Raw genomic sequence first — 16,911 nt, forward strand, 5'->3', positions numbered from 1 at the left:
GCTGTCCAGTTTTCCCAGCACCACTTATTGAAGAGACTGTCTTTTCTCCATTGTATATTCTTGCCTCCTTTGTTGTAGATTAATTGACCATAGGTGCGTAGGAAAAAATACTCCTATTTTAAACTAGTATTGTACTGTTATCCTTCTTTTTTGTACCTCTTATCTCAGTAGGAAATTTATATGTGTGATTATTCAGTAATGTCCATCTCTCCCATTAGGATTGTAGAATATGCAAGCTCCAAAGAGCAGGGAACACATCTATTTTTGTTCAACACTGTATCCAAGCACCTAGAATCAAACCTGGTCCACAGCAAACAAATATTTGTGGAATCATGAATCAATTGCTGAAGAAGCTTCAGAGAAGATTGACAGGAGAAGAGGGTAAAAGAGCATAGGAACTTGTCCAAATTTTCTAACTCATATTGGTGTCTCACATCCCTGATTCTGTTGAACATGGGTTTGACATGAAACCACTTGGCATGTATGATGTAGAGACCATTTTTCTTTTTAATAAGTGTCACAAAATCCTGCAGAGTGCTAGGCGCCTTAGCAAACAGAGGATAGTTGAAAACTGGGGCTTTATAAGTGTCTCAGGAGTCAGAAAACTTGTAAATCATAATTTGGAAATCAAAGCACTCTTCATTTTCAATGCAGCAAGAATGAGAAAAGAACCTTAATTTGGAGTCTGAAGATCTATGCTATATACACAGGAAAGACTTCTTACTGTAGACATTTGTGAAGGACAAGAAACTGGAAATCATGATGCACCTGGGTACAGTTTTACATAGACATGCACATCTTTGGGACAAATTGCCCCGTTTTTGATTCCGAGAAGTTGCAATGGTTGTCAGTTTAAATATTAACACATGGGTACATGAAAGCATGGCTCCTACATATTTTTCATGTGGAGAAACAAACACACAGAATTAAAAAAAAAAAGGATAGTGGAAAAGACATAAAAACAAGTTATCTGGGTTAGGTTGGTAATAGTACTCTCTGAAAAGGGGAGGGGAATCTTACTCCTTCCTCAGCATATGTTCTCAACCTCTTATCAAACATTTCTGAAAAAGGACTGCTCTCCTGTCTATGTTAGCAAAACAGTGCAATGAAAGAATTCAAGAACTGTGTTGTGTGAGATTAAGTATGGTTGAACGTTTTCTCATTTTCAGAAGTTAATCAGCTTTGTGAATCTTTTGTGGTAGTTCTTCTACAACGATGTTCAAAAAACATGGAAACACACTCTCAACTCGATTCCTGGCCTTTATTTTAGTGGGAAAATTGATGAAGATCTTATCCCACACAAACAAGTACAAGCAAGTGGCATGTGGTCACCATTTTGACAGCAGAAGGGGAGACATCTAAGGAATTCTTATGTTCACTTTCCTCAAAATACATTCTGATTCAATCACCAGGTCTTAATTCTAGATCACACCTTTGATCCAAGCACCATTGCAAATGGAATAGAAGATACAAAGAAATGAAACAGTTCCTTTTTGCTTTTCTTTTTGCCACATCAAGTTCCCTAGTGGGAAATCTCAGTGGAGAAAGTAATTGTGCTGTTGCAAATGTGCTCTCAATTCAGCTGTGAAGAGCCTTCCTTCAGGAAACAACCATTTCTTTAGAAAAAGAAGACATGGTGAAATGTTTCCTCCATAACATGTTTTATTCAAACTAGAAGTTTCCTAGTGAAGACGTTTTATCTGCAGCTACCATGTTCATCCCATTTCCTAGCAAAGTGTACTGAGCTGATGAGATGTCTAAATAAGATCGCCATGGATACTAGGTAATGATGATAATAATGTAGCCAATACACTGTGTTTAGTATGTATTAGGTATTATTCTAAATGCTTTGAAATATTAGTTCATTTACTTCTCACCACAACTCTTTGAGGTAGACACCGTTATCTCCATTTCACAGATGAGGAAATTGAGGCACAGAGAGGTCAATTAACTTGACCTAGTTCACACAGCTAGTAAGTAGAAGAGCTGGGATTAGACACTAAATAGTTATGGCTCTAAATCCAAACTCTTATTCACAACCCTCTAAGCTTGTATTTTCATGTACTTAAGAAAATATATGGGTAGGTGTCAAGCCATGAAAAAAAGCACTTTAGTTCTCACCCACGCACTGAGAAGAGGCGAGGATTTAGAACATGCTCCCGATGAAATGTTTGCCTTGTCACAACAGAACAAGAATTCCTCAATATTTTAGCCAATAATTTTCCAACAAGAAGATGATAGAATACCTAAGATATGTCATCATTGAATGAGGCACTTTTCTCATCAATTTAGCAATGAATCTGACTTTGTTTCTAGTATAATACAAACACCATCAGTGCAAATTGATCTATAAACATCAAATATTGTGCTTCAAAAGGAAGTTTCTGACAGAACTAAATACATCAGTTCCTTGGATAGTTAATTTCAAGGGTTCACAGAACAAGATTCTTGGGTCTGTCTTTCCTGTGTATGTCACAGAAACACCAAAGGCTGACAGCAGTCTATTGTCTGGATGTCATGGTTTTAATCTGAAGAACAGATTTTATTAAAGTCAATCTGAACCTCAGTTACTTTATCTGTAAAAGAGGTTTTAAATAGACCTAAATCACTGGGTTATTAACGCAAATCGTAGAAAATAGTTGTAAAAAACATTTTGTAAATTGTGAGATCTATGTAGATATTAGGGACTCATTTTTATAACTGAGGGATGTGGATATCCTCAGTAATTCAAATAAGTTGATTATAAAATTATTTTGAAAACAGGAAAGGGATAAGAACCCTATAATTCTAACAACCTCAAACATATATTCAACTCTGTGTGTTATTCATCTTTTGTATTAATAAAGCACCTTTTTTACAGTACAATGGTGTTTAAAGAACACTGTGTCATTACTATAACTACGCATCGTGGTAAGGGAAGAGGAAGAGTTTTTTTTTTTTTTTTGCGTTATGCGGGCCTCTCACTGTTGTGGCCTCTCCCGTTGCGGAGCACAGGCTCCGGACGCGCAGGCTCAGCGGCCATGGCTCACGGGCCCAGCCGCTCCGCGGCATGTGGGATCTTCCCGGACCGGGGCACGAACCCGCGTCCCCTGCATCGGCAGGCAGACTCTCAACCACTGCGCCACCAGGGAAGCCCTGAAGTACTTTTTTAAACCTTCACAGCAGTGGATTTCGACGGAGGGTGATCCTGTCCCCAGGGGACATTTTGCAATGTTTGGAGACATTTTTGGTTGCTACTAATGGAGGAGGGGGTGTTACTGGCATCTGGTAGGTAAAGGCCAGGAATGCTACTATGCATCCTACACCCTACAGTGTAGGATGTCCCCTCCTCCATACAGAAAAGAATTAACTGGCCCAAGATGTCAACAGTGCTGAGGTAGAGAAACTCTGCTTTACAGCAAATAAGCTCACTGAAATGCCGTGAATTTGCACTGGTTAATGTGAAAAGTGCTAGAGAAAGCAGCAATCTTTAGTCCTTTTAGTTAGTCCTTAAGCATCAATCTTTACTTGTCCTTATAGTTAGTCCTAAGCAGCTCAGTTAGACCTTTTATTTGAGTCCAGCCTCTAAACACTGGTGCTGGGAAGGGCCCTCAGAAAAGGGTCACTTGAGTTTCATGACTAAATAACTTTCCTCTTGACAATTAGAGTAACTTACAGAGTTCTGGGCCAGGAGTCTTGTTTGGGTCTGTAATGCTCTGGTTCAGTGAGGATGACATTCAAAGAGGAGCAGACTTGTTCTCTGCACTGAGCAGAGCAACCAAGAGCAGCCTCATCACAGCTTCTTGAGACCTGAGCAGAGCTTGACCCCTGGTTGTGCCTTTGAAGTCAGCCGCGGCTCCCAGCCTCAGCATGCCTCCCCTCCCTGCATCCAGAGCCACTCCTGGTCCCTAGTAGGAAGCACCAAACGTCTTCGTCTCAAAGTCTGGTGGCTTGGCTGCTCATGGGGTCCAGAAACTGAGGTTCCCTTTATCCCCTAAGATCCATCCTGGCTTTCTCCTCCTCATCTATTTACCTAGGCTTCAAATCTGGTTCTTGTTGCTGAGTTCTAGAAATATCTCCATCAACTTATAGGCCCATGCCCTGCCTTGCTTTTGACATTTCTCCTTTAATGTCCAGCCTCTGGACTCGGAACTAAAGTCGGGTGCCTGGGCACTGCAACTGATTTTTAGACTATGCAGCCAAGGTCAACTTCCACAGTCAGCACAGGGAGCTGGCCTAGTTCCCTGGGCGCCCAGTTTCCTGGGATGGTCACTGTCCTGCTATGAAGTCACTGCCAACTCTAGACAATTCTCATTGTAGGGCAGCCTTTCCCTTCCCATTTGAAATTGCATATCTGCCTCCACAACCCCCCTATTTCCTTTTTCTACATTATTTTCCCCCATAACACTTACCTTCTCACAAACACTATGATTTACATATGATTTATGATTTTTAGTTTAATGCCTGGCTTCCCCCACTAGAATATAAATTCAATAAGAGCAAATAAATCTCTGTTTGGTTCAGTAATATGTCCTCAACACCTTAATCAGTGTTTTCCATATGGTACATGCCCAAAAAATTACTTGTTGAAGGTTGAAAATACGATCAGTCCCCCCCCATTTATAATTATAAATGCTGAATGCAAGTAGAAATGGACTGACTGAATCAAATGGAGTCTCCTTTCAGATAAAGTACATCTAAATGACTTTCAAAATTGAGAAGGATTTTCTAGTTCTTGAAAAGGCTGAGCTTGTCTCAGGGTATGAATTCTTACAACCATAAAACACTGTGACCTTTGAGGCTGCGTTTAAAATATTCGTGCTTCATTTAGATCACAATTTATGGCAATTAGCGTTACATGAATTAACGTTTACCATGGTACTTTCTATTCTGTCCAGTGCTACCTAGTCCTTAGACCTGACCTAAATGGCCTAAGACTTGCTTGGTATTTAATTAAATTTTTATTGGAAGTAATAATGGAGCAACTGTGTGATCCCAAATGAAAAGCCCATCATAAGCAGTTTCTGGATGACAGGCTATTTTAGGTGCCAAAAGACAATCTAATCTTGGTATATCTGGATCAGTTTTTTCTTTAACTCAAAGTTATTCAAGACGGCAAACAAACCAAAAACCCTCATGGAATTCTAATGCTTTTTATTCATGCTTTCAGTATTAAATTAAAAAGTTAATATTTACAAGAATATGATTACTCAAGTATATTTGTGAATGAAAAGAATTTAAATATGACTTCCTTATTTTGTCTTTGTTGCTGAAAAGAGAATGTACAGGTTTATCTCTTTTGAGAACTTAAGTCTGTGTATGGTTGTTGTTCAATTTTATGCATACCAAAGGAACTGATGTAGGAAGGGAAGGAATGGAGAGGGAAAAATGAGGAAAGGGAGAAGCCTTACATATGTGTCACTAACTTGACCACATTTGTTTTGATAAAACGTTGGTAAAATTTGTTACTTCAGGCAATTTCTTTCCTCCCTTCCCACATCATGTAACGCAGTGTGAGAAATTATACAACAGTTTAGAAATGGTTACAGAAGTTAACTATGAGGGTTTATAGCTAAAGCCTGGGAGACCAGGCATTCTCTTTTTGTTTGTTTGTTTATTTGTGGAAGTATAGTTGATTTATAATATTGTGTTAGTTTCAGGTATACAGCAAAGTGATTCAGTTTTATATATATATATTTTTCAGATTCTTTTCCATTATAGGTTATTGTAATAACAAGTTGTTGAATACAGTTCCCTGTGCTATACAGTAAATCCTTGTTGCTTATTTTATATGTAGTGGTGTGTATCTGTTAATCCCAAACTCCTAATTTATCCCCCTTGCCCTTTCCCCTTTGGTAGCCATAAGTTTGTTTTCTATGTCTGTGAGTCTATTTTATCCTCCTTATAATGATGAGAACCTTGGGGAAAAAATTTATTGTTGGATTTGTGAATCAGAGGAATTCAATCCTCTCTGTCAAGGTCAACACAATTAGCATTTGTCTACAGGAAGAGATGGTTTAATTTGAATGTTTTCCCTTTGACTTGGCTATTGACATTTTCTCAGTTAAAATTTACTTTGACTCTGTGGGGTGGGGTGAGGGGCTATCTGTTCAAGTCCCTGCCACACAGCCTAGAGAAGACAGGGAATTCGAGAGCCAAGGTGCCACTTTCAGCTCTGCTTTCGACGCCAAACACTGTGTTAAAGGACTTGGCCATCCTTTGGGATAGCCTCTATTTTTGCCACTCCTCCCAAAATGTCTAGCTCTTTTACCGATTTTAAAATTACACATATTTATGATTAAAAAATTGGAAATTACAGAATAAAAAGCAAAAAATAAAATTATTAACCTACAACTCAGGAATAACAACAGTTAACTTCTACATTTCTTCAATCTCTTTTCTATGGGATACATGTACACACACACAGATACTTACACACACAAATACATGTTCAGATACATATACACACATATGTATCATGTTGCATTCTTTTTATTTAGAAATAATCATAGGTTCCTAGTGTCTTGACTTTTTCCACATAGTGTTATATCATGAATAGTTCCCCTTTCATTAAAAATTCTTAAAGAATACCATTTTCTGAGATTGTACCTTATGATGGTTAGCATTATTTGTAAAAATTATATTATTGATATTTCTAATTTATGTTATGACAAAATAATTTTAGTCCATAAAAATTAATTTACATTTCTGATCATTTCCTTAGGAAAGATTATTTGAAATAGGATTTTGGGTTAAAAAGGAGGCTTATTTTAAGGCTACTGAAATATATTGTCAAATTGCTGTGCAGAAAGGGTATATCAACTTAGTCTCACTAGAATTGTACTAGAATCCCAAGTTTTTTCTCATCCTTGACAGCATAAAGCATTATTCTTTTAAAAAATATTTTGCTAGTCCACTGACTATTTTTGCAATGCGAAGCTGATTGTATTTGTTGAGTAACACTGTTGATAATGGGTTCTAGAATAATTACATAAACTGCAAGAGCAAAGTCATGCCATTTCAGCTTCATTAGAATAGTAAGCTGAAACAGTTGTTATTTTCTAATGCCAACTGCATGGTGTGTATTTTGGTGGCTACTGGGCTAGAATAAAAAGACTGCTAAGACCTTTACAATAACGTTTCTAATGCATTTTATTACCTTATTTTACTTTAATTTTTTCAAAGGAAACATCTCCATGTAAAGGATCTTTACTTCAAGTAGTATGTTTTTTCTCTTATGGAAAAATTTAATCCACACATACTAAGTTACCCATCTCAAGATAGACCCCTCCCCCCAACTTCAACGCTCCTATATGAAAAGTCAGAATAGACTTTTGACTTTCTCTTAGAAATTGCCTTATTTATGTACCCTAATCTTTTAGAACTAAGCTGAAGAGAGGTAATAAAGTTAATTAAACAGGAGGCAAATGAATATTTAAGAATCAGCATTTCTGGAAGCAATTTTAGGCAAATCTATGATTTAACAGAGTTTAGTTTTTGCTCTTTACTCCTCCAAAAAAATTATGGAAAACCTACTATGTGCCAGGCATTTTGCAATATGCTGTTGATACAAAGTGAAAAAGATATAGTCCCTGCTCTCCAAGGGATCATAAATTACAGTAGTCCCCCCTTATCCACGGGGGTATGGTCCAAGACCCGCCCCCAGTAGATGCCTGAAATGGTGGATCATACTAAATCCTACATATACTATGTTTTTCTAATACATATATACCTATAATAAGGTTTAATTTAGAAATTAAGTACAGTAAGATATTAACAACAATAACTAATAACAAAATAGAACAATTATAACAATGTACTGTAATTAAAGGTGAATGTAATCTCTCTCTCTCGAAATATCTTATTGCACAAATTTAATGCCTTTTCTATCTTAACTAAGCACTTACCATGGCTGTGGCTGTAATTTTTGCAGTTTGAGGTGTGACAGCAGAACTAGCATGTATTACTTTTTTCTTCTTTACAGTTTCACAAACAGAAGATTTGTTCTTACTGTTCAACCTCAGCATGTGATTTTTTTCTTTCCTTACTGAGAACTTTTACCTTTTCCCTTAAAGAAAGTGCTTTACGGCTTCTCTCTGGCATATCCAAATTGCCAGCATCACTACTCTTGTGCTTTGGGGCCATTATTATGTAAACTAAGGATTACTTGAGCATAAGCTCTGCCATATCATGACAGTTGATTTGATAACCAGACGGCCTCTAAGTGACCGATGGGTGGGATAATGTGGACAAAGGGATAATTCACGACAGAGCAGGATGGCACAAGATTTCATCATACTCAGAATGGAGCACGATTTAAAACTTATGAATTGTTTATTTCTGTAATTTTTCATTTAATATTTTTGGCTGACTGTGAGTAACTGAAACCACGGAAAGCAAAATCATGGAATGAAAACTTAAAAGTTAATAATTACCATCATCTATTGAAAACTGGGTGTCAGGCACTTTATCATAGTATTTTTCATGCTTAGAAGATCCCTAATACAGGCATTATTAGCCTTACCCACACACTCACAGTCCTTGGGAACAGTTACTTTATCCCATTTTATATCATATTCTTCATCTGCACAGTTAGAACTATAACCTACCTTATAGGGTGTTGGGTGGATCAAACGAAATTATAAAGTGTCTAGTCCAGTGTTCTGTATAATAAATATTCTCGCCTCTCCTCTTGTCTTCCTTGAAGCCACTCTGGTAGCAGGTGACCAAACTCTGGATGTCTTTGAAAGGCACCATCGTTTGGAATGAGTAGACTAGATAGACGTGACATCATATGGATGAGGGTATACCCAATGAGCCGACTGCAGACGCCCACAGGTCATTCTGCAAATACCATCAGTAAATGCCGAAGACTATTTTAATGTTAAGGGTTACTTCTTTTAACTTAGGTTTTCCTAGCCTTCCCACTCTACTACTTCCCTAACTCCCATGCCAATGTTAGAAGTTACTGCATATTTTTTAAAATTTTTATTGAAGTATAGTTGATTTACAATGTTGTGTTTAATTTCTGCTGTACAGCAAAGTGATCCAGTTATACATATATATTCTTTTCATATTCTTTTCCATTATGGTTTATCACAGGATATTGAATACAGTTCCCTGCGCTACACAGTAGGACCTTGTTGTTTATCCATCCTATATATACTAGTTTGCATCTGCTAACCCCAAACTCCCAGTCCTTCCCTCCGCCCCCCACCCCACAACCATGAGTCTGTTCTCTATGTCTGTAAGTCTGTTTTTGTTTCATAGATATGTTCATTTGTGTCATATTTTAGATTTCATTTATATGTGATATCATATGGTATTTGTCTTTCTCTTTCTGGCTTAGTAGGATAATCTCTAGGTCCATCCATGTTGCTGCAAATGGCATTATTTCATTCTTTTTAATGGCTGAGTAATATTCCATTGTGTATATGTACCACATCTTTATCCGTTCATCTGTTAATGAACATATAGGTTGTTTTCATGTCTTGGCTATTGTAAATAGTGCTGCTGTGAACATAGGGGTGTGTGAAGTTACTGCATATTTGATTTTGATATGATCATTTGCTCATGACTTGAGGAAATTCGACCCTTTTCTATAACAGGAAGTAAAGGATTAAGGATAAGCAAAGGAGCTGTGTTCTGGCCCTCACTTTCTCAGTTGTCAGTTCCATATGTTCTAAATGGTATCATGGCTTGTTTTAGCACCATGTTGATACTTTCAGAGTTTTATCCTGGCTCCCATGAACACCTGACCAGTAGGTATTTGCAGGATCTCATTAGAACACTAATAGTTACTGAGTACTCACCGTGTAGGAACTCTGAGAGATCTATATTCCTACCTTTACTCACATACACATTCATTCCCATATTTATAATCATTATCCATATACCCTCAGGATTTTTATAAAAGTCCTAGAAGGAGGGTTATAGAAAACGTCTTAATTATTCCTCATCGTGAACACTAATAAAACTATTTGTTTTCCAACTTTGGAAAGGCATTCTTTTTAAGACCTGATGGATTAGATTTTCCATACTTTATTTAAAGTTCCCTGCATAACAAAGTTACTGGGTAGCAAAGTTTTGTCAGGAAAGTTGATTATTTCTAGTCCATTTTACTGGTGTCCCCTGCTGCTGTGCCCCCTTGCCTGACTCAGCTTAAGGGTATATGGAAATATCCAGTCAATATTAAAATATATGTCCCAAGGGAATCTCAGATAAGTATTGTGTAGGAAGAAAAAATCAAAGTTGAAATCATTTGTAAAACAATTTAATAAGTATTGCTTCACTTTAAGGATCAAAAATTTGGCTTGGCACCAGGATCAGGCTCAATTTCTGTACTTCCTGGAAAATCCCCAAAACAACTCTTGCTTTTAAAGTTGATGCTTCCATAGCTTAGGTTATTTTATCAAGTGTGTTCATCTTCAGTAAGTTTAGTAAGTTTTACCTATAAGCGAGGGCTTAGTCCAACATGCCCTTGTACTCACCTATGAATCTTACGATCCTTCGGAGTAAGGGATTCAGGTAACAGCATTCTCCGGTCAGAATTGTTTTCTCCTGGGCAATCAGAGATTCTCTGGTTGACTTTATGAAATACATGGATAGCTCACCAATAAAAATCTGGAAAAGGAATGTTGAAGAATTGTCAAGTTGGATAGCTGTCTGATAAAAGAGACCCACTAGCTTAAGGAAAAACTCAAAACTTCTGAGGCTTCACAATTATATTAGAAGATATCATGTTGGAGGGATGGAGAGTTAAATAGTAATTTGCAGTTAACTCTTCAAAAGAATTAGAGAAAGCAATAATTGATAATTTCAGATAGATTTCAGGCTATAATATTAAATTCTAAAGTCATATGAAACCTAAGTTGAAATAATAAATTGAATAATAGAATCTATGATAGGGCTCACTCAGGCTGGATTTGATTTTTTTTTTTTTTTTGCGGTACGTGGGCCTCTCACTGTTGTGGCCTCTCTCTTTGAGGAGCAACAGGCTCCGGACGCGCAAGCTCAGCGGCCATGGCTCACGGGCCCAGCCGCTCCGCGGCATGTGGGATCTTCCCGGACCGGGGCACGAACCCGTGTCCCCTGCATCGGCAGGCGGACTCTCAACCACTGCGCCACCAGGGAAGCCCTTGAATATTTTTAACTGAATGTGTGCATTGCAATGATGCGGAATGACTGGGACAGCCCAGTAGGGCATTATACGCACCCATCGCGATATTACTTCATTACGTGGCAATACTACCATCTTTATTTGAACACATTTGCCTGATCAATATTCTCCTACTCTGAACTGGTTGACTGTCACACCTTTATGATTGGCACCTCTTGTTATCTTGAACTAATACGTGTATATTACCATTTAAATCATAATGCCTTTGTGTACATTGTAAGCTTCCTGATGACAGGGACCATATCTTATATTTCTTCATTATGCTTATAGCACCCAGTGCACTGTATTCCCATTTAAAATAAGGATCTGGCATGAGGGAAGTTGTCACCAACTTTGACACTGCCGCGGCTGAAGACTGAGAACCTTCAGTGAATAAAAAGTTAATAATTACCATCATCTATCGCAAACTGGATGTCAAGCACTTTATCATAATAGTTTTCATGGTCACAAAATCCCTAGTGTTGGTAGTATTACCTTTGCTTTACTGGTGAAGAATGAAAGTTCAGTGTAGTTAAGTAACTTACCCTCCAGAGCATACAACTGGCATGTGGAGGCACTGGGATTGGTATTCAGTACAACTGGGTTCCAAAGTCCACAGTTCCCACCACATCATATGCCACTTTTATTTTCTGAACCCTCATTTCAATATTTCCCCAGAAGAATGTGATCTTATAATTGTTCTTCTTTGCTATGTGTGTGCTTGTGGTTTTAGATAAACTTCACCAATGTTTTAAGAATTCCTATGCCTTATACTCTTCCTATCATTATAGAATATCTGTTTAGATGGATCAAGATGCCATCATGAATGGCACATGAGAGATGGAAGTTAAGCTATAGAATAGTAAAACTGGAATCGTCTACAGATGTTTTCCCCTTCCTTTTATGAGGGAGGAACCCAAAAGTCTCAGGGACTTGGCCACACACAGCCAGACAGTGTCTGAAGCAGCTCTAGCAGGTGGTCTATAAATAAATACTGTTATCCCATTGTACAGATAAGACACCTGAGGCGTAGAGGGGTTAAATAATTTGTACAAGGTCGTCACGAATCCTAGCTCTGAAGCCAGGAAAACCTGGCTCCAGAGTCCTTTCTCTTAACTGCTACACTTTTACTCAGCAGTGATGCAATAAAATATTTGTTGAGTTTGTGTTTAACGTTGACAACATAGAAAACAAATGCAATATGCTTTAAACACTAAAAAATGTAGATGATATTAAAGTACAAGATAGAATGGTGTAATGGAAATAGAACTATGGGCAAGTCAGAATGGGATGGAAGCTGGCAGGAAAAGACTGAGTTCAGGGTCAGACAGACAAATGATGGGCCAGCATGGATCACCTTGGCAGGTGCTGTCTATGTATGTCTAAGAATATTTTGTGCCTGACATCCCTTGGAATTAACAATGAGTTGATGCTCTGTCAGGTGAAAATATTTGAATAGTTTCAAGAACTCAGCCCTCCCTCTCTTCTCGTTAGACCTATCTCTGCCAAAACAAGGTGCCAAGGGGCTTTGTTTGTCCCCACTGCAATGACGGCACTGCATTACTGTTCTTTATCTCAGTGAACAGATGGGGATAAATTCATGCATAGTCGGGTACAGGAAATAGTATTTCCTTGAGGGAGCTTTCTCTGCTCCCACAGACTAGCTTAGGCATTCATGTTGTACGTGAGTCTCTTACCTTGTGTTTCTCCTTTCCATTTCTATCACAAATTACAATGATAGTACGATTACATGCTATCATTTTTATTCCTTGTTATGGGATGTCCCACATGTCTTATTCCGGTTATGTCCCCAGGGTATAGCCCAGTGTAAGGTACATAGTAGTTATTCAATGTTGAATGAATTAAGCGTATCAGATTAATGCAGGTTTTTTGGAATACAGGTTTAACGAGGTAGACTGTAAAGAAACTTTGCCAGGTCCCCTCGGGAAAAGGGAGATCCTGCCTTGTCATTGTTCCCACAACATATTACACAGATCTCTCTCCTGACATCTACCCAATTAATTGCAATTATTGTCTGTATGTCCCTTTTCATTTGACTATGATGTCCTTATGGGAAAGACTTGCCCTTCCTTGCATGGTAACTAGAACAGGGACTGGTATATAGTAGATTCAATCAATATTTGTTGAATGAATAAAAGACTGAATCTTTAGAGTACCTATGTATGGGTAGAACCCTCTGATCTTAACTTCTCTGAAGATTTCTCTGCAGGAAATTCCCAATATGGACCAGAAAGCATGCAATTTTTGCTGTATTGCTTAGGAATATAGTAAAAAATTAAGGATTAACGAATACAAAGTAAAGTATCTCTTTTAAACTAAATTTACTTTACTGAAGGTTGTCACTACTCACACAAGAGGCAAAAAAGCAAGAAAACGTGAGAGAAAATCTACACAAAACATGTTCTTGTTAGAACCTAGGGGTAAGACAGGAATAAAGACACAGACCTACTAGAGAATGGACTTGAGGATATGGGGGGCGGGAAGGGTAAGCTGGGAAAGAGTGAGAGAGTGGCATGGACATATACACACTACCAAACGTAAGGTAGATAGCTAGTGGGAAGCAGCCATGTAGCACAGGGAGATCAGCTCGGTGCTTTGTGACCGCCTGGAGGGGTGGAATAGGGAGGGTGGGAGGGAGACGCCAGAGGGAAGAGATATGGGAACATATGTATATATATAACTGATTCACTTTGTTATACAGCAGAAACTAACACACCATTGTAAGGCAATTATACTCCAATAAAGATGTAAAAAAAGAAAATACACATGTGCACACATACACACAGATCTAAACAAAATCACTCCGAGGCACACCAAACAAAACGTGTCATGTGAAAAGGGTACGGGGCTCAAATAAATCCGTAAGTAAAATGTCCTAAGACTCTCATGTCAAAGGTGATAAGCAGTATAAGAATTGATACTATTGGGACTTCCCTGGTGGTCCAGTGGTTAAGACTCCATGCTCCCAATGCAGGGGGCCCGGGTTTGATCCCTGGTCAGGGAGCTAGATCCCACATGCCGCAACTAAAAGATCCCCGCAGCCAAATAAAAAAAAAACAAAAATCAACAAACAAACCAAAAACAAGAATTGATACTATTGGTCAACAATATTCAAGTCACAATTGAGGTATGAAATACAAAAGAAAAAAATCAGAGCAAGGATATATGCTAACCTATATATCTAATTACCGACATAATACTTTGAGTATATTAAGTAATAATGTTTACATAAGGAAGGAAGGAAGAAAGGAAGGGGGTCATTTTATAACTTCAAGGTAGGACAGTATTCCTGGTCCATCCAGTTCAGACTGTGATGGACATAAAAGTTGCTGATAAAATAATCCAGCTCTTAGATCTCAGTGAATGGGCTTCATGGATGTTCATTTCACTGTGTTTCTCTGATCACACTCAGGGTGCTATTTCTCCATCCACTGGGTTCCACAGTCTCATACAGGGCCTGATTCTGCTTGGAGAGAGAGGGAGAGAGAGAGGGAAGATTCTGCTTGATAAAGGTAGGGGTCTCTTTTCTTTCCTGCCTGGCCCCAGCCGATGTTGGAAGCCGTCTACCCACTGGCAGATTTATGACTCTGGTTCTGGCAATGGTTGGGTTCCTCCATCTGTATCTTTGCCACACACACTCTGCCTTTATCTACCACTCTTTTCAGAGAGCAGCTGGGACATGTGGGACTCTCCATGTGTTTGGCCCTGGCTGTCCTGCCTATTATGGCCTTTCAAATTGTTGGCTAACAAGCATCCTATCACTCATAGCAAATGAGCATACCCTCTGGTGAGAAATGATCAAGGCCAAACTCTAGACCTGGCCATGAACAAACAGCAAGTGAATTCCATTGGTGCATCTCTCATCCCCCAGCTATGCTGGCTATAATCACAAGTGACATGACCTAAGACACTTAGATAACAGTAAATATACTTTTAGTGAGGATAACTTGATAAATCTGTCTTTCAAATATGGAAACCCAAATGGCAAATAAGCAAATAACCCTGGAATATAATACATCAGTTTGGTGTGTTATCTTGCAGACTTCACTTCTTTACAATCTTTAAAGGAGATCTGATAAGTCATAAATAAATGATATAAATGTAAAATATTTAGGGGATAGTGTTCAGATTTCAAAATATAAAATCTGCAGAAAAAGTCACTGGAAGATGTATTATAATTTCATATTGTAAGGGGGACTCACTGCATGTTCTATGTGGCTGTCATCATAAAGGTGTCTAGAATTCCTGGAATATATGTTTTGGCTTCACACATATGCTAGTTGTAGCGCTGGTACTTGGCAATATCAGAGTCATTGCTGTTTCTTGAATGTGGGCTGTTGAGTTGAAATCTCAGCTCCCTCCCTTCTTGATGTGACTTTGGGCAGGTAACTGAACCTTTCTGAGCTTCTGCTTTTCTTTTGTTCATGACTTTGAACATGAGGGTAGTAACTATATCAGAAAATTATTGAGAGTATTAGGAAATGTATGTCAAAACATCTATAGGTGCTCAAAGAATGTTTGTTGCTGTCACTTACTGGTCGGTCTAGGCAAGAGTGTGTATTGAAATTGCTTGAAAAATTGTCCTGGATTACGAAAACATAGCTCTGCTCTGCCCCTAACCAGATGTTCGATCTTGGACCACTTGCTTGACCTCTCTGGGCCTAGTTTCTCATCTGTCGGTTTCTTATCTGTTGGACTAGGAGAACTTTAAGTTGCTTTTCCAGCTCCAACATCTTTGCCTTTATGATAGGAACTGACAAGAGAGGGCTGATTAAGGGAACTGAAATCATGTAATTGGGCTTTAATTTCTCTCCTGTTGGTTAAGCTCTCCAGGGTCAGTGTAGTTTCTTGCAATGCTTCTTCCTTCAGCCTTCATTCACTTTTAAAATCCCAGGGGGCTTTGCCCTCACCAAGTAATCTTCCCTAAAAGCAAAGTGGACGCAGCCTGCTCCAGAGTCGTCACATTGCCTGATACCTCTGTTACCTGTGTGCCTAAGGACAGCAGAGGCTAGTAGCTCCTCCCTGGATTTCTGTGTGTCATGCTCTGAGGAAGAGGAGAGGGTTCTTTGCATACTTCTCAATATTAATGTCTAAGTAGCTTCAGAGATTTCAGTCCCAGGGATTTTTAGATGCTTCCAATATCCTCCTTGGGAAGATTCTTTACTCGTGAGCATTTCCAAGAAAGGCAGGCATGGTTTTTGCCGTAGATTTTGTTTAAAAGTGACCCAGGGGATTTTAAACGTCCAGACTATGCTGCCAGTCCTGGCTGCTGACGTCTAAATGCTCTGCTTTCATCTTTCCTGATGAGTGCCAGTGACAACCCAGATGTGCAGAGAGGTTCTGGTCCTCTGACCTGCTGAGCTGTGCTTGGTTCAAGAACTCTTGACTTCTGCTTTATCACAGCTAAGTGTAAATAAAGGAATTCAGCTCTAGACACTTCTGTGCCTTTCAAAGCTGAACGCTTCAATAGAATCAAGCATGTGGATGATGGCATTTTGGAAATCATTCAGCAACTCACATAATAAATGTTTTGTGGATTGCAGCGTCATTACTGGTCTTAATCCAGGGGTGGCATCTACCTATTCAAAACGCTCTTAAGTTGACACTTGCTATATAATGCAACACCAAGGTGGGATGCTACATTTCCAAAGCAGGGTATTCTCTTGAGCCCTTTTTTTTTTTTTTTTCCTTTCTGGACGGTGGATGCAAGAGAAATGGGAATTTAAAATGAGTTAGCTAAAATACTGCTCTTA

At 38.6% G+C, this 16,911-nt stretch overlaps 1 protein-coding gene across 1 annotated transcript in view; it reads right to left on the minus strand.

Annotated features, from left to right (window-relative positions):
• PLPPR1 (phospholipid phosphatase related 1) overlaps positions 1-16,911 on the minus strand; it is a 272,467-nt gene that overhangs the window by 28,449 nt on the left and 227,107 nt on the right. Inside the window, exon 4 of the mRNA XM_060014422.1 lies at positions 10,470-10,602. Within this exon, the coding sequence (XP_059870405.1) occupies positions 10,470-10,602 (133 nt within the window). The remainder of the gene's footprint in view (positions 1-10,469; positions 10,603-16,911) is intronic.

The sequence above is a fragment of the Delphinus delphis genome, chromosome 6 (assembly GCF_949987515.2).
Source record: "Delphinus delphis chromosome 6, mDelDel1.2, whole genome shotgun sequence".
NCBI lineage: Eukaryota > Metazoa > Chordata > Mammalia > Artiodactyla > Delphinidae > Delphinus > Delphinus delphis.